The sequence below is a fragment of the Choloepus didactylus genome, chromosome 15, assembly GCF_015220235.1.
Source record: "Choloepus didactylus isolate mChoDid1 chromosome 15, mChoDid1.pri, whole genome shotgun sequence".
NCBI lineage: Eukaryota > Metazoa > Chordata > Mammalia > Pilosa > Megalonychidae > Choloepus > Choloepus didactylus.
The window spans coordinates 72,794,241-72,813,832 of NC_051321.1; the positions used below are offsets into that span (position 1 = coordinate 72,794,241).

At 39.8% G+C, this 19,592-nt stretch overlaps 1 protein-coding gene across 1 annotated transcript in view; it reads left to right on the plus strand.

Moving 5' to 3' along the window:
• Positions 1–19,592, plus strand: part of LRMDA (leucine rich melanocyte differentiation associated) — a 1,132,756-nt gene that overhangs the window by 889,896 nt on the left and 223,268 nt on the right. Inside the window, exon 6 of the mRNA XM_037804640.1 lies at positions 1,613–1,697. Within this exon, the coding sequence (XP_037660568.1) occupies positions 1,613–1,697 (85 nt within the window). The remainder of the gene's footprint in view (positions 1–1,612; positions 1,698–19,592) is intronic.

Consider the following 19,592-nt stretch of genomic DNA (forward strand, 5'->3'; position numbering starts at 1 on the left):
GGGGATATGACACATCTGCATGGAAGGCTGGCCCCCATTCCCATTTTTCATATAGCCTGCCCCGAGCTATTGAACAGATGCCATATTTAGAACATGGTCATTGTGTTTCATTCATAATGTAGGGATTATAGGAGATAATGCCAAACAGAGAGACTGGTGGCAACTCCAGTATTTGAATTTTAATCTAATTTCTGACTCACATTTTTGCAGCATCCTAAATGTCTAATGATGTAGTGTCTAGCAAGTCTTATCTACTTTTTAAACAATTTTTCTTGGTGGCTAAGCTTTTATCCTTCTGGACCCCATACTCTCGGATCAAGCTTTAAACACCACATATTTCCCTTGGAGCTGGAGTGAAGTAACGCTGCCTAAAATCTGTTTCTACCTTAGGGACAGCGCTTCTGATTTTGTTCCATTCAGAATCTTCCTATAAGTCTCCACTGAAAGAGGCTTAATCAAACATCTCAAATGTCAGAAATGGGATTTAAAGGTTTTTTCTAGCAAGTAGGTCTAATCTTGTACTTATTTTTTATTCCCATAATGTAGGTAATCTCTTTGGAGAAAAGGCCTGCTTCTAGCAGGGCAAATATATCCCATAGAATGCATTTTTTATTCCAGAAAGAAAAATGCAACATTAATGAAATTTACTTTTTCATGAAGCTTGGAAAGGTAGTAATCTTAGCATTTTGATCCTAGCAGATGCTCTTTTTTTGATATTAAAAAAAAAGTATCATTTAGTTCACAAGTCTCAGTAGGAGTTGCAGTGGCAGTGTGTCTTGCCATCATATTCTGTGACTTACTGGTCCCCAGCTCCTGATACCCTAGGGTGCTTAGTGACATTAACAACAAACCCGTCGTTTATTCTTCCTGTCCTAGTCCCCAGGGACATGGAGCAGCAGAGGCCACGCCATACACATTTTGATGATTAAACAGTGAAAAACCATCATCATACATATATTTTGACTTTTTTTAGGGTACTACCTGTTGTTTATTTATTTATTTATTTTTAAGCCTTGCAATGGCAAAGTTTTGTTGATAACCATTACATTCCAAATTTCAGCTTGGTTTCTTGGTGGAATTGCTAAACTTCCCCAGAATTCCAGTACTCTTACACTCTTCCTATGGTGACTTCCTGCTGCGGAGTCTTGGGTCTTTAGCTTCTCTCGGCCGCCATGCCACTGCGCCCAAGTTTTCCCCCATCCATCGGGGGCAAAGCTCAGCCTCCTTACTGGTTTCCATAGGAATATGCCCACAGGGAGTGTTTAATCTGTGGGAGTTACTGGGAGAGGGCTGTGACAGAAATTTAAGTCCACACTAATTTTGGCCTTCTTCGTCTCGCTCTTTTCCTCCTCTCCCCTCTCGGTTTGGCATAATAAACAAACAGTCCCTGGTCTCCTGTGAACCATTCCACCTGTTCAAGACTCCTCAGAGCTTTGTATTCCACCCTACACTCACCAGAATATTATCACAACAAAGACAGTCCTTGCTTCCTAAGAAGAATCTTGGTCGATAATATTTTTTCCAAATTCAGATCCCAAGGAGACATGTTTAGTAACTCAGGGTGTTTAGTATTTGCTGTTGCTTCAGGTTGACATTTGCTTTTGTCACGCAGGCTTCCAGGGGGGACGTCGCAGCCTCTCCAGAGCGTCGCTATTCACCCCTGCCTTCTGCTTCCAGGGAACTCACCAGTCACCGAGGTAGGAACTCATTTTTTTATGGCTCTCAGTGGTTCCAAGGAGGGACACTTGGCTGTGCCACGCTCTGGGCTCATGGCCACTGCTTTGACACTCCAGAAGAAACACAGTGCGTTTTAGTCCTTGATGAAAAAACCATACATGCCAAGCTTAGTGATTTTAACTCATATTAAACAGAATTTAGAGGCAGTCTACTCGGCAGGCAAAAAAAAATTCCATGATATAATATAATTTTGTGATGTTTTTCTTTAAATAAAGAAATTTCAGTACTCAAAAATTACTAAGTAGAATCATTACACTTAGCCATAGGGATGGAGAGAAATTGGGAAACTGACCGATGTTTGTACAAGTATCATTGTTTGTGAGTGTAATAATTGAAACATGTAATTTCAGAATGAATGAACTCTAAAAAAAAAAGGAGATAAAAAAATGAATGAACACTACATTACATCTAAAAGGAATTCCATTTTGCCTAGCAACATTGAAGAGAATCAGGGTGACATTTTCCCTGAATTCTCAAATCCTCAAGACATGAAGTTGGCTTACCCAATTCTTCCAAAACCTTGAATTCCCATTGCCTTCTCTGGAGTCTTCAGTTTGGAAAGCAGGCAGAATATTGTTAGGAAATGTCTGGAAATGTCCCTAAGCTGGCTGTGTGGGTCAAGGACTATATGTAATTTCTCTTGTTGGAACGGGTGAGAGCAAGAAGAGGGAATGTGGCAGAGCTTGTTTACACCATTTTATCCTGGGTGTGGTGACAGCCCTGTTTCCTAATTGTGAATCTGCCATGCAAGGTTAATTAAGTACAGGCTCGGACTGAGGGTGTTACATACTCTAAACACTGTTTCCCCAAGCAGGGAATTCCTCTTGTCCATGCAGGGGACACTGATTAAAGATTGTTCCAGCTTTGTCATCCCAGTGACAATGCAGGATTGTTGGGTAGGAGGAAAGCTGCGGAGACTTCCAGAAAGTGGTAGAGCTGGCCTCCCAAGAAGAGTTATGGGCTCTGGGCAAAGGGGCACATTTGTATTCTGCAGAATATGATCAAGAGAATAATGCAGGTATCTGTAACTCAGATGTATGCTGCTTGCTGGATGATTTTACACCTGAAAGTTAAGGAGCTTTGCTGTTTGGGCATGAATAGAACTTTTTTACATTTAAGCATACTTTGGTTTAATTAGAGATCATTTGTGATTCCCTCTGTGTCAATTTTGTGAAAATCATTTGCTCAAAGTCAGGTAAAGTGGGGAGCTGCCAACATGTTATATTTTGACAGGTATGAACAGATTTTCCTCACTGAATATCCATATGAAGATCTTTAACATGCCCCATTAGAGACCACCATTTAGAATTCCCCTAGGCAAATAATACCACATCTTGAAGGTGTAACAAATTATCCCTAGCATCATATTCCCATGGGTTTATATATTTATTGCATAGAACTGAAGTCTCAGAGACCACAGACTCACTTGTAAACATTTATCAGGCCATGACATTGACATTTCCCAATAGGGGGGATGTGGTCAGATAAATGATAATCTCAGGTATAAGACAAATATCATCTGTCATTTTTAACAGAAAAATAAGAAATCTGAACCTTGAAGAAATGGAATATAAGACAGTAAGTTTTGAGGGTATTTCAGTCATATTTGGAATATGGAAAAATGCATAGGGTGGTGAGAGTGAAAATAGATGCCTTTGGATACAAAGCCCAACATCAATGGGAGGAAAGTTATTTAAAGGGAGCAAATGACAAACATCTCAATTTTGCTAAGGAATATTCCTATACATTTAACCTACTGGTTACCTAAGAGTTGGATATAGAAAAAACAAGACTGTGTCTTGAAATAAGGGCCAGATTTTGGCCTATGAGGATACCAGTAAAGAGAGAACCAGAAAAGCTTATTAAGGCTTGATTGTTGGACTGATCTATGTAGGGAAAGGTGAGACTCATATATTTTAGTTTGGCACAAATCATACAGCAACAAATGGGAAAAGCCATTATTTTCTGGAACCCAGGATTGAACGACTTAATGCCGTCTTGGCTTTTTATGTTTAAATTAAGAAAATTATTCCAAATTGCTGAGTATATAAACCAGTAAATTATTTGAGTGTCATTTGATAATACTTTCATGGAAACAGCTTACATTTATGCAGAGAGGGTCTTGTGCAATGTGAAGGCAAATTTACATCAATTCTTTCCCAAGTGAAATCCCCATTGAAGTCTGAAACTTGGTCTATAAAATCCTAACTGGAAGTTTTATTTGCACTTCTTTTGGTTTTTTACTTTTTTTGCAAATAATTTTTGATTCATCCGTTCTCTTTTCATTCTGCACCAACAGCTGCAAACACTGGTGGGCAGTAGTTTATGTGCAAATTGCTATTTTTCTATACATGTCATTTTCCCTTGTCCTTTTATGTAACTTTCAATGTCAAGTATGAAAGGCCCAATATTCATGTCCTAAGGACTATAGATTGAAATGCAAAGGAAGTCTGGACTTAGAATTATGATTAAGAGACAGGGGACTCAATTTTTCCATCTGTAACTTAGAGACATTCCATTCATCATAGCTATAAGAATGTTCAGTACTTTTCTGCTTCCTACTCAGAGCTTTTCCTGATCTTAGCTGTATTGATTTTTCCCCTTCTGGAAATATTTATAACAGTTGTTTTTTCTTTCTTAGTGCAATTGTTCATAGTCTACTTTGTATGATAGAGGTCATATATATATATATCTTAACCTCCTCAGAAATGAAAACTCCCTGCAGTGTGGTACTGAGTCTTAGCCCTCCTCTCTTTCACAGCATGGACTCCTACTTATTCTTCAGATATCAGCATAAATGTCACATCCTCCACATTCATGCTATGGTCAGTTTCCCCTGTTTGGGGACTGTCTTCCTAGATACCTGCAAGCTCATGGGGGTTGGTGGGGGGAGGAGATTACATCTGTTGCAATCCACCTTGCCCAGCACAGGGCCTCCAGCTTATTCAGATTTGAATAAACATTTATCCAGCAAATGATGAATTATAGAAACTGAGGAGAAGGGTCAGCATCTTAGATGCCATTGCTAGGTCACCTGATTGCATCCAAGAAAAGAGATGAGCACACACCAAAGGGAAGTTCCAGGCTCGTGGACCTCAAACCACAGCTCTGTCACCCTCAGGACCCCAGATCATCACAGGAACATGAACATCTATTGATTGATTGCCAGGCAACCTTTATTCACATAGCACATTTTCCATGCAGATAATTATCTTAAGGTTGTAGTTTTCAAACTTTGGTGTCTAGATGGTAGGGCAGGGAACAGAATGAATTGAAGCAACTGATGGGATTAATTTCCTGGAACAGAAGCTTATGAAGAAGGGGCTGGCCTCTGCGTAAGAGGCAGGTTGTGGTCTACACGTGGTTTTAGAGTGGCCCACCTGAAATGTCTCTGAGGCTGCTGTCCTTGGTGGGAGCATCCTTTCAGAGTCTGGGGAATATGGAGCTATGTGAGTGGTCCCAGGCTGTTACCTAGTTTACATTCTGGGACCCCAGTGGGTTTGCACATTCTGAGGAATGTTGAAAGGCTTGTTGGGGAAATGTCTCTTTAAATATGTTATGCATACAGAACATACTCTGACATGCCGGGTGTTGCCACTCTCTAGTCTGGTAGCTGCAAAACTAGAATATGCATTTATATAGACCATTGTGTCTTTGGGGGAAAACATTTTCTATTTAGAGTGGAGACCATATTATCCTCGACAGCTCTGTAAAGTGGGGAGGGCAAATATTATTATTCCCATTTAACAGAGGATGACACCAAGAATTGCTGGCGATGACCTAGCCACTCAGGAACAGAGGCAAGAGAAAAATCAAAGCTCTGGGCCCTCAATTTCCAGGTCACTACTAGCATTCGTCATTCACACAGGACATAAGAAGCAAGTTCAGGAAGGACTAACTGTGGCTGAGTGCTGGGGGAAGCAGCCTGGAGGTGTCTGCTGCCATGGATGCATTTCTGAAGCTCATGCTAAAGCTGTGGTGAAGCACAGCATCCTTGCCTGTGTTACTTTCCTTCCCTCATCTTTTAAAATTACAGAATATTAAAAAAAAAGGAGCACAGGAAGTTTGAAAAATGAAAGGGAAAAAGACTATCAGTGTGGATTCAGACAGGGAAAGTAGATAGACTGTGAATTCAAATTATGAAGTGTTTTAATGTAAGGAGTTGGATGCTGCATGATTGGTGAAGGGCTGTCTGAGTCAAAGACTGGGAAACTGCTACCCAGTCTCAGCCTTAGCACTGAGGAAGGCAACCCTCAGGAGCTTGCTTGAAAGTGTCTGTGGGCACTTGGGAATCTCCTGCTGACCTTCTCATTGTGCTGATCTGATATGGGTGAGTCTCAAAAAGGTCACCTGGAAACTGCTTTAAACATTGCTACTGTCCTCGCACTGCCCGCTTCTCCTCCCCAGACTTGTAAATCTTACTCCAGCGCCTCATTGGTACATCCTACCCTAGAACACACATGGAAGAAGATTCTGGGAATTGTAGTTTCCAGTTCTTCCTCTGAGCTGCAGAGAAGGCCTTAAGAGGGTGGTGGTGTCAGTCAAATCAGCCAGGCATATCTACTGTCATCTTACCTCCCCAACAGCTACCACACTGAGGGGCCCGTTTGGATTTGCCTGCATACACATTTCACAAAGTAATTGCAAGCCCAGTGAACATCCTTGAATTATTAATTTTTTCCTGACGCTTATGCAGTCTTTAAATGTATAAAAGAAATAAAGCAAGAAAGCGAGAGGTATCTGCTGTGAAATCTTGCTTGGAGACGATAACTATCCTACTTCTACCATCGTTGGTGAACTTTCCCATTATTTTTATTGACATATTTGTTTGGTGCTCATCCTCTTACCCAACCAGGGGCTTAATCTATTTGTGTTTGAAATTGATTGTTGGGACTGTCACAGAATAATTTACATAGCAACTTAAATAATTAGTTATCAGTTGCAGTTTCCTTAATGCAAGTAGCATTTTATGCTTAGCAATAGATTTTTCTGTATGTCTCTATGAAGCAGCTCAATGTGTGCCATTCAAAATAGAACAAAAAGAAGGAAAGAAAACCTGTGTGGTTTTTTTTTTTTTTTAAATTTTTAACAGGAGAAATTATATAATACATTTTCGCAGAAGCCATAAATACAGAGTGTTTTGCTTCAACCATTAAATAAGCCAATGTGAAATGAATAGGAGGAAAATTAAATGGCTGCATGTGAAGACATGGCAATGCAGTCAAAGATGCTTGGGATAGGGAGATGTTGGCCAGTAAAACTGCATGCTAATAACCAGAATACTTCAGGGAGGGCCCAAGAGTATGCTGCTTGATGATCAAACTGTTCATCACAATTTGTTTTGGGCTTACAGGATTTGGAGGCAATCTGTCTCTTTCAGCCAATTGTTTTTTGTTTTTGTTTAAAATTTTACCTCTTATCATCTTGCCTCATCAACCCACAGAGAATGTGAAAGCTAAGTAGGTTTGATCATTATAAACGAAATCTACACAGAACAATAGCAAAGCCAAGGAAAATAGACACATTAATTTAGGATATCTTAATAGCTCAGCATCAAGGAGTCATTTTGCCTACTGCCTTTGCTTTTCACTTACTATTTAAAAAGGTAGACCCGGCAATCTGATGTTTATGGTGACTTTGCCCAGTAAGTTCTACCTGAGATTGGACTCTAGGAATGAGATAGCCTGCTTATCTGTTGCCTTCTATCTTCTGGAATATTTTGATTTGTCTTTCAAGGGAGCTAAGCATCCGAAGATTTCTCAAAAACTTGTCACTGATTCATTGACGGTTCATAGAAGCATGACAGATTCAACTTTCCCCCGTGAAAAGTGGATTGAAAACTGGCCAGAAAGAAAAGAGAAAAAAGAAAATCGCATTGGCAAATGTCAAGACGGCCTTCTCAGTGCTGGGTGTGCTTTCTCTCTGGGTGCTGCCAAATAAGCACATAGCGTCTGCTCCGTCTTTCAGACTCCATGCCACTGCTTTGCCCTGGCTGTGTGGGGGGAGTGTGTTGGTTCCTTATGCAGAGCTATTATTAGCATTTTCTAATTATGTAAAATGATTTCCTCTGATGACATTTTCAACAGAACCTATTACTTTAGTTTTCGTTCCTTCATAATGCTTTTATGGGCTTGTAATCTTGGTGGAATTCTAAGACGCTGCAAGATGCTAACGCTTCCTTTATTTAATCGAGGTGACTAGTGATTTGACAGTAGTGGTTGACAGGTTTATTTTATCTGTGTGGCAGTGGGAGTCTATTTTCAGTGTGCACGCTCTGTTCTAAAGTAAAAGGACTTTACTAAGTGCTGAATAAATTGTACTTTCCTTTGATTCTAGACCTTGCTGAAATGGTTTAAAAACTCTAGCCTGGGTCATCAAATTCATCTCCTTGCTACTTTGCAGGGTCAATAGCTTCACTCTGTTCTGAGCGGAGTTGGGTGGATTGGAATGGAGGGTAGTGTAGATTAAAACTTCCGCATATATATAGATAGATGTGCAAGTGTGCGCTGGCTGTCTGGGAGTGTGGCAGTGATGGAAGAGCAAGCCAAGTGGAATCTGAAGATGGATGACTCTGTTAGACTATTACCAAGACTGGTGTGGACTTTAGCCAGGAACTTTAAGCAACCTTCTTTAAGCATTTGAAATCCATAGAGGTCCATTTCCTATCCTTTTTCTCCAAGGATGATTTTTCATTTACAGCCTCTGGGACTGCTTTATTTCCACTCTTTGGGCAGAACTGAGGTGCATGCGTGGACACAGAGAGGCCGCGAATCTGGTGCCTCTGTTCTAGAAGCAAAGCGAGAAGGCAAAAAATGGACTCTCCCCCACCCCACAAACAGTAACAAACCTTATTCTAAAAGATGAGGGATAACCCTTTCCCCAATAAAAAAATGATGGATAAAACACGCTCCCTTTGCCTTAAAAAATAGAGGCCTGGAACCAACAGGGTTTAAGGGTCTACATGTGCTAAAGTGTCTATTTAAGAATCTACATGTGCTAAAGTGTCTGTTTCCTTGCTTCTTCTGTTACAAGGGAAGAATTGGGACACAGTCAAATATAACTCCTGAAATGACAAAGGCAGGTTTGGGCAAAGCCACTCAAGGACTCCTCCAGCGTGTCTTTATTTACTATCCACTGTGTGCACAGAATATGGTAGGGTTTATGGAGGATTCAGAAATACAGAGCCTGATGTCTGTCCTCCAAGAATTTATGGTGTAATTGAGGGGATCCCCCAAATCAAGGAATGGCAACCAAACAAGTTGTTATGCATTTTCTAATTAAGAGTTACATTACTTGTTCAGAGCTGTAAGTGCTGTAAGTATTTAGAAAAGATGGGAACCAGTAAAGGCTAGAATAGTCATGTGTGGCTGTTTGGAGGATGGTGACCTCGAATGCTAATAACATATGGGATTTGGATATGTGGAGGGCAGAAGAAGGGCATTCTGAAAAAGGGAAATAAGTTAATAGAAGCACAGGGGGAAAGAACAGAATTGATTAGAGAAAGGGACTGATGTTTGTAACAGTCAGAAATGAGGCTGCTTATGTAGGATGGGTCTATATTTATGGCAAGCCTTGAACTGGCATAAGGGTCTAGATTTGATTAAAAGCACTGCTTTAGGATTATTAATTTGCAAGCAATTGAATAGGAGACTTGGAAAAGAAAGAGCCTGAACTCAAAGAGGCTACAGTGGGATGACATTAGAGAGAGATTGTTCCAGCTTTAGATTTCTTGACACCAGGCTATGTGTCTGCAGACTGCTGCCTCCAAAGGGTAGGTTTCTAGCAAAGGTAATTTGGGAAACAACCTTGTAACAGATGGGGAAGACACCAGTGGAGCAGGGGTAGGGATGATGCGAAAGGAACCTTTTAGCCACTGGGGAGTTGTCATCTGGGGTTGCTAATAGTTTGGTCACCTGGGTGTCCTTGGTTCAGGCATCAGAGAAAACAGTGGATTTTTTTGTTTGTTTGTTTGTTTTGTCTTGTTTTTCTCCATATGTTATTCAGGATATTTCTGATGTTGACTTTCAAAACCAGAACTTACAGCCCAGCATAAGTTATGACTATGATGACGAAGGCCTGGAGTTTCTGGGGGACAGAGGAGAAGGGAAGAATGATGAGAAACAAACATTCTGTAGCAAACACAATAGACTTAATAACTGATTATATTTTGGGAGAGAGAGAACCAGAAAGAAGGCTGTGAGGAAGCCGGCGTGGTGTGTGGGAAACTGTGGTCTCAGCCATTCCTCCCAGTTCCTCTTTCCTTGCCAGATTCTCCCCAACCACTCATGCATCAGCCATAATCTTGCCTGTAAAATGGAAGACTGGTGAGGTTAATGTAGGGAAGCACGTGGAAACAGGAACAAACACACAATAAGAAGGCAAAGCAGCCACAGAAATGTGTTCTCATTCTGGTCTTTGGCTCAAAGATGGGCTGCGTTCTTTTAAAAACTAATAAATGCCCAGTTGTTTTTTATTCCTCAATCTGGGGTTTCTGGAAGGAGAGCCCTTGGAAGCCAAGGCTTTTGGTCTAGATTGTTCTGCTGAGAGCTCTACCCAGCAGTAACTTCACAGTCCAAGTTCTCCCAACACATTTTGACATTTTACCCCTGCCCCAGTTTTTTCATCACGTAGTGATTTTATAACCCTTTTTGGAACAAATAAACAAACATCTGGAATCATGTGGTATATTTAATTAAAAAGTTTGCATTTGGCCAGGAATGGTAAAATCATGAAAAATGGCCTGTCGGTGAGCTCAAGAAGGCCAAATCATGACGTTGTTGGCTGCAAAGGGATTGAAATTGTGTGAGGTGAACACCTGCTCGGCTCAGCCTGCTGTCCTCCAGCTTCCCCCTTGCAGCCATTAATATTTACCGCCCTGCTTCTTTATCCATTGTAATGAAATTTTTGTTGGAGCTGGTCAGGAGAGAGGACTGTTACTTTTCTGATACCTCAGATTTGTTAGCATGTATGTACTTTAGAAAGGGCATGGTGTTGGGCTTTTAGGACTTTTCAGTTCCTCTACTCAAAATTCCATATGCTTTGAGTCACGGCAGGGGCCTATTTCTTCTTCTTGTATCCTGATTTCATGAGAGCGTCTAGCGTTTAGAACCCTAGGCTAGGGGGCATGGGAGATGCAGAAGCAGCTCTGGGCTCTGCCTTCAGGGATCCTACAGTCTAAATGGAGACATAAAACCCTTCACAGAGAAAGTTGAGTACATGCTAGAAGTAAGAGTGCAGGGAAGGGAAGGGAGAGATGAATGAAGATGGGAGGATTTGGAGGTAGCCTCAAATGAAGGTGACAGCTGAGTTGAAAACAAACAGGTGCAATCTGAAAGCTGGGCCCACCACAACACTTGGAGTGACATCTACTGTGTTCTTTTCACTCAGGTGAGGGGACCAAGCTTCGCTCCTCCCACCCCTACCCACAAATGTCTAAGAGCCCTTTCTCCTAGTCACCTCAAGTAAACAGAGATGCTATGAAAAATGTGGGCTTGATACAGAAACTTGATACAGTTTCAAAACAAATCTTCCATCGCCCCCACCCCTTTACCCACACATTTCCATCCACCTGCTGCTCCCATATACTTTGAATATGAAAATTTTAAAGCTACCACTGAAATGAAACCTCTCATATAGGTAGCCAACTTGAAGGAAGCTCTATGGATGGTTTCAGAGTGTGAAAATAATTTGGTGAGAGATGGAGTGGAGTTCATTGTTTAATTTCCAGCCATACATTTAAGAGAGGGTATGGGGTGAGAGGGAGGCAGACATAACTTTAAAGCAGGGTTCAGATATGTTTATTCTGCACTTCTGATTAGCTTCTCCTCTGCAAGACATGTAGGGGGAAGTGAAATATGTTTTATTTGCACATTAAGAGTAAAACATGGAGAACTATATGGCTTTGCAGAGAGTAGTACTCTAACGAGTCTCCCAGTGAAGATTTAGATCCAGGATGAGGTTAGCCTAAGGAGAAGGTAGAAAGGTTTTTTTTGCACAGAATATGAGGGAAGTAGCCAGGTGTTAAAAATATAGTTGGCACCATTTAGGTCAGATCCAAGAAAGGGATGAGTATAGTTGAACTCAGGCATGGACTGGCTATGAAAATTGTGAAATATTGCCCTTGCCCAAAGGCCTAAAGGATATGTCCATCTCTCTTTGAGAGTAGAGTTGGAGGGTCTAGCCTGAAGGAAGTGAAATGAGTTATGCAACTTTCAAATCCAATCAGGATTGAAACCACATCCCAGGTTCTCTATGACAATGCTGGTTCAGCTTTTGCATAAAATAAAACCAACCTTTCTCCTTGACTCCTCTAGACTTCTGTAAGAACCTACAGCGAGGCCATGCTGGAACAATGCTCCAGTGTTGCCAGAGTAGTTCTTAGTCTTTGGTTCTTTATGATTCCTGTGCATCTGTTTCTTTAAATCCTCTCTGCAGAAGCGTTAGCATGAAAATACAAGACTACAGCAACTTGGAATTTTCCATTTCTAGTCTCCTTAGTCTGTGGGTCAAAGTTCTGTCCTCAGGGATGCTAACACAAACTCTGTGTGCTTTTTCAGGGCAAATGTTTCTCAACTACATAACAAAAGGGGGTAGGAAGCTAGGAAAATAATGCAATGCTAATTCCCAAACACAGACTGCCTGGAGGTCCCAATTTAAATTACTGCTCCCCAATCCCTGTCCCCACCCTCTCCCAAAGAAAAAAAAAATCCTGTGTTGTTAGGACAGACATCTGTGTAAGAGCAGTTAAACAGTCTTCCCTCTTGTGGGTTAGCTCTTTATTCTTTTATTTATTTTGTTATAATGCAACAGTTTGTCCCAAATCAAGGAGAGTCGAAGAGGATAAGATGCAGCCCCTTTCTTTGTTTTTGATTAAGGAAACCCACACTATCTTTCAGCCTCCCCCAACAAATTTTCTTTTCTGAGGGGAGAGCTTTCCTCCTTATGTCTATTTTATCCCTTCCTTCATCCAGTCCCTCGGACTCACTCGACACCTGTTACTTCACAGAGGAGTCACACCCAATGTTAAAGGGTCCTCAGGAACAGGCTAGACAGGGCGATGAGTGTGGCCTACCAGAGAGACTCTAAAGCATTTGGGGAACTAAGATAGTATAATGAACACATGCTATAGCCCCTTTTCTTCTTCCAATTCTCTAGAAATGGATTAATCCATTTCAAAGATAACTAGTAAGCATTTACTGTGTGTTTGAAATACAGGTCAAGACTTTGGGGCTAGAACAATGAATAAACAGAGAAATCTTCTGCCCTCAGAGAGCTTACACTGTCCTGAGGGAGAAGATCAATAACTAAGTTAAACAACCACCACCACAACACCGTATAGTATGTTAGAAACAAGTACTAAAATGGAAACCAAAGGAGGCAAAAGAGATGAGAGCGTGTGTATTAGTAATCTGAGGTTTGATTGCCAAAGAAGAAGGCCCCACTCAGGAGGAGGTGTTGGAGTAATGACCTGGAATATCTGAGGGAAAAGGGATCCAGGTAGAGGAAAGAGCCAGTGCAAGGCCCTGAGGTGGGAACATGGCTGCGTGAAGTACAGCCAGAGGCCAGCATGGCCGGGAAATGCGGTCTAGGGGACAGTGGGAGATGAAACCAACAGTATCAGGGACCAGAACTTGAGGCATTTTGTAGGCCATTTAGTGTGATTAAGACAGGAAACCATTCTAAGGATTAGCAGAAATCCTAGAAATGATACGACCCTTCTCCCTGTAGGGAAAAAAACAATAACTTGACTGAAAAATAAGAAGAGTTTACTAATTAGAAACTAAGTGATTCTCAGCAAGACAGATGGAAGGATAGGATTGAAGAAATTAACTGCAGCCCAAACTAAATGTGAGAGAATTTCAAAATGTGGAATGAGTCCAGGAGTTCTTTAAGGATAGGGAAAGCTACTGGGGACATCGTATTAGCCAACAGATAGGCCTCTTCAGTAGGTGCGGTCACCCAGATCCACGCATCTGTGTGCCTCTCTCCCCTCCTCGGTTCAGCCACCAAGCCACAGAGTTGTTTATGTATACAAACAGCAGTAAATGTAAGTGATTAGACCAAGAAAGTAAGATGGCCTGTGTTGCGATATATGTAATAGTCATAATAAGTGGGAATGGGCTAAATTAAAAGACAGCACTTTCAGATTTGGTTAAAAAAAAAAATGTAAAAGAAAACACAGATTTATACTCTTTAAATAAACATATATACAATAAAATGATATAAAAAACCTGAAAATACAGGGATTAGAAAAATAATAATACTAAGAAACCACTAAAAACAAAATCCAAGAATAACAATATTAGTGTCAGAGAAAAAAAGATTCAGGGTGATAAATAATAAAATGATAAAGGGTTATTTTGCATAACTAAGAAGCAATAACAGGAAGCTGTAATAATCATGACTCTCAATGCATCTAACAACATAATTGAAAATACCTAAAGCAAAAACTTGTAGGGATATAAAAAAAAATGACAATCACAATCAGAGAGAGGACTTTACTGTGTCTCCAATAGAAAATGGCAACTAAGTAAATAAAATATAAGTTTTCTTTAGCAATTTTTTTAACAAAACAGTATAAATATTGTTTTAAAAACATATAGTCACAAAACCTATCCTAAAATTAAGTCATAAAGGAAAATATAGCATGCTCAGGTGAAATTAACTGAACATAATGAAGTAAAATTAGAAATCAGCTTAGAAAAGGAAGAAGAAAAAGACCTAATACGTAGAAATAAAAATTAACTTGTTTTTATGATTAAATAAAACCATAAATTACTCTTTAAAAGTGAATGGGAGGAGAGTCGGGCAAGATGGCGGCATAGAGAGGAGTGGAAGCTAAGTAGTCCCCCTGGAACAACTACAAAAAACCAGAAACAACTAGTAAATAATCCAGAATAACTGCGGGGGGACAAACGAGACCATCCACTCATCATACACCAACCTGAATTGGGAGGAATGCCCGAGAACACAGCATAAAATCTGTAAGTAAAACCTGCGGAACCAGGTCGGGAGACCCCCTCCCCCATAGCCCGAGCTGCGGAGCCTTGTGGTGCCAGAGAGAAGCTCTCTCCCAGCAAGCGAACACAGCTCAGCTGAGCTCCAACTGGGGTTTTAAGTAGCGAGTGTGAACTGCTCACTACAGGTATGCAGCCCCAAAAAACAGACAGAGGCTTTGGGTGACGACTGACCTGGGAGAGCCAGAGGGTTGCCTTGGACTGGGTCTGAAGGGGACTATCTGTTTCTTTTTCGGCTCAGTGGAGAAAGCCCCAGTCATTTTCAGTTTCCAGGGCTGTGACTCTGGGAAGGGTGGAGACACCACAAGCAGAGAGTGAGACCATTGAAATGCTAATGACCTCCACCTGAGGGGTCTGTCTTCTCTAGGAGGAAAGGGGTGGGGCCCTTTCCATTCAGAACCAGACCCCAGAGCCTGGGGGAACATGGCCATACCTCCTCACACCAGTCAAGAATTATAGGCTAACAGGCGTCACCTGCTGGGCAGAAAAGCACAGTGACCCGAGGCATCAAAGGGTGGAGCAATTTTCTAAGACACACCCACAGGGAAATCAGATACTGAATATTTCTTCCCTCTGGGACCTGAGCCTGTTCTGGTCTGGGAAAACCTGATTTGGATAACCAAGGAAACCATGCCTAGACAACAGAAAATTACAACCTACACTAAGAAAAACAAAGTTATGGCCCAGTCAAAGGAACAAACATACACTTCAACTGAGATACAGGAATTTAAACAACTAATGCTAAATCAATTCAAAAAGTTTAGAGAAGATATTGCAAAAGAGATAGAGGCTGTAAAGGAAGCATTGGACATGTATACGGCAGAAATCAAAAGTTCAAAAAACCTACTAGTAGAATCTATGGAAATGAAAGGCACAACACAAGAGATGAAAGACACAATGGAAACATACAACAGCAGATCTCAAGAGGCAGAAGAAAACACTCAGGAACTGGAGAACAAAACACCTGAAAGCCTACACACAAAGGAGCAGATGGAGAAAAGAATGAAAAAATATGAGCAACGTCTCCGGGAACTCAAGGATGAAACAAAGTACAATAATGTACGTATCATTGGTGTCCCAGAAGAAGAAGAGAAGGGAAAGGGGGCAGAAGCAATAATAGAGGAAATAATTAATGAAAATTTCCCATCTCTTATGAAAGACATAAAATTACAGATCCAAGAAGTGCAGCGTACTCCAAACAGAAGAGATATGAATAGGCCTACGCCAAGACACTTAATAATCAGATTATCAAATGTCAAAGACAAAGAGAGAATCCTGAAAGCAGCAAGAGAAAAGCAATTCATTACATACAAAGGAAGCTTAATAAGACTAAGTGCGGATCTCTCAGCAGAAACCATGGAGGCCAGAAGGAAGTGGTGTGATATATTTAAGATACTGAAAGAGAAAAACCGCCAACCAAGAATCCTGTATCCAGCAAAGCTGTCCTTCAAATATGAGGGAGAGCTCAAAATATTTTCTGACAAACAGACAATGAGAGACTTTGTGAACAAGACACCTGCCCTACAGGAAATACTAAAGGGAGCACTACAGGGTGATAGAAGACAGGAGTGTGTGGTTTGGAACACAATTTTGGGAGATGGTAGTACAACAATGTAAGTACACTGAACAAAGGTAACTATGAATACGGTTGAGAGAGGAAGATGGGGAGCATGTGAGACACCACAAGAAAGGAGGAAAGATAATGACTGGGACTGTGTAACTTGGTGAAATCTAGAGTATTCAACAATTGTGATAAAATGTACAAATATGTTCTTTTACGAGGGAGAACAAGCAAATGTCAACCTTGCAAGGTGTTAAAAATGGGGAGGCATTGGGGGAAGGATGCAATCAGCATAAACTAGAGACTGTAACTAATAGAATCATTGTATTATGCTTCCTTTAATGTAACAAAGGTGATATACCAAGGTGAATGCAGATAAGAGGTGGGGATAGGGGAGGCATGTTAGACACTTGACATTGGTGGTGTTGTCTGATTCTTTATTCTACTTTGATTTAAGGTTATTTTTCCTTTTGCTGCTTCCTAGCTGTCATTTTTTTGTTTCCTCTTTCTTTTGCCTCTCTACTTTCTTTGACTCTCCCCCCTGCCTTGTGGAAGAAATGTAGATGCTCTTGCTTAGTATGAGCAGAATGTTCAATTAGGATGAACTTAAATGTTTGGAAATGAACAGGGGTGTTAGTAGCAAGATGTGAGAATAACTAACAGCGCCGAATGGTGTGTGAATGAGGTGGAAAGGGGAAGCTCAGAGTCATATATGTCACCAGAAGGAAAGTTGGAGGTCAAAAGATGGAAATGTATAAAACTGAATCCTGTGGTGGGCAATGTCCATGATCAACTGTACAAATGCTAGAAATAACTTCATGAACCAGAACAAATGTATGACAATACAATTAGAAGTTAATAATAGAGGGGCATATAGGGAAGAACTACAGTTAGTAGTATTTCAACATTTTTTCATAAACAGTAACAAACGTACTATATCAATACTAGGAGTCAACAATTGAGGGGGGTTGGTTAGGGATAGGGGAGGTTTAGAGTTTCCTTTTCTTTTTTTCTTTTTTCATCTTTCACTTTATTTCTTGTCTGGAGTAATGAAAAGTTTCTAAAAATTGAACAAAAATTAAGTGTGATGGATGCACAGCTGTATGAGGGTACCCAGGGGCAAGTGATTGTACACTTTGGATCTTTGGATAATTGTATGGTATCTGAACAATCTCAATAAAAATGAAAAAAAAAAAAGTGAATGGAAGTGATAGCACTGTAGTATATGAAAAGATGTAGGCTGTAGCCAAAAATGTAATCAACAGATTTTTTTTTTTTGCCATAAAATATAAAGTATGAAGCAGGGAATAGAAAATAAAAATAAATGAACCCTGTTTCCAAAGATACTAATTAAAAAGATATAAAACTAAAAATCAATAAAATAGAAACAAAGAACAGTATACTTCATCAATAATACCAACTAATTTTTTATAAAAAGGTAAACCTAGGAGATCCAGTTAAGAAAAAAAAAATAGGCATAGATGTATAATCTTGTGAATGAGATTTAAAAAAATACAGTGTAAAGCTTTGTATTGATACCTAATCAAAACAGAATTTTAAGGTCCTTAGAAGGTACCAATATTGTCTCAAGAACAAATATAATATGAACAGAGAAAAAGACTATAGAAGGGACTGGAAAGATAGTTATATGTAACTCAGAAAGAAGAAACTTCTATCATGTATGATTTATTCCAGGAAAATGAAAAAGATGGGAAATAACTCCTCATTTTACTAGGATTCCATAACTGACCTAAAAAACACAAATTGAAATCAAACTGTAGGTCAGTTTATTTTACAAATGTAGATAAAAGAATCTTCCATGAGAAATTAACTATAGAATTTAGTAATGTTTTAAATTGAGATAAACCAGTAGGTTTTATCTCACAATTGAAAGCATAGTTTACTATTAAAATTTATCAGTAAACTTGTCATATTAACATAGGGAGTAAGAGATGATCATGTCAATAGTTGCAGAAAAAAAAAGAGGAAAGAAAGAAATTGATGAAATTTAACAACCGTTTATGCTAAAATCTCTTATCAAGGAATAGATAGGAACATCCCTAACTTGACAAAGATTGTTTGCCAGAAATCTACAGCAACCTGCTATACTGAAAAATGAAAGATTAATACCATTCCTGTTAAAGCCCAGAACATACAGGGTTTGAATATTCATTTTCGTGAGATACCAGCCAAAGCACTAAGATGTGCCAAAGCAGTAACAACAAAGAGAGCAATAACGATTGAAGTAAATAAAACTATGACTTGCAGTCAATATTATGACTTAGATCAGGGGTTAGCAAACTTTTGCTGTAAATATTTTAGGCTTTACTGGCCAGTCACTGTCATAGCTACTTAGCTCTGCCCTTATAAAATAATATGACAGAACTAAAACCTATTGTATCTTTGATAGGAAAAATGTGAAAGTGCTTAGTTCACCTATTAAAAAGATTTTCAGATTGGATCAGAAGGCAAACCCAATTCTGTGTGTTAAGTAAGAGAAATAGCTAAACAAATTTACTCAAAATTTTAAAGGAAAGGATGGGTGGATGTGAAACAAAAAGAAAAAAGGGGTCACAATCTAAAGATTACAAGGTAGAATTCAAGCAGAACAGCCTTGACACAAAGAAGGACTCTCTTTAATGCTGAAGGGTGCAATTCATATAGGAGATGTAACAGTTATGAATATCCATGTAACAAAATAAAGTGCCAATACTCAGGATGCACAGGCAATAAAAATAGAAATACAAAATACACTAGTCATTCCTATTTTTAGTCATCACGCCAGTCATCCTATTCTACTTCTCCATTTCTAATGGATCGAGGAGAAAAGAAGTTAATGAAATCAAAGACCTAAGTAGCAAAATGATTAAGGTAGATTTTTATTAAATCATGTCATACTCAGTACTTTTAACAATACAGGATATTCTTCTTTTCAATTAAACAGAAACACTCATTATTATTCCAGTTACAGTGGCTGTGTATCATATTACCCCCAAACTTATTGGCAAGAAACAATGATTAATTTTGTTTACAAATTCTGTGTGTCTGGAATTCCAACAGAGAACATCAGTAGGAATGCCTTATCTCTGTTCTACATTGTCTGGGGCCTCAATGGGAGACTTGAATTCTGGGAGCTAGAATCACCTGAAGACTTGCAAACTCACATGTTTGATGGGTGATTCTAGCTGTTGGCTGGAGACCTCAGATTCTCCTCCCTGTGAGCCTCTCCATGTGGTCTCCCTTGGTGACCTTGTTTGGGCTTCCTCACTGCATAGTGG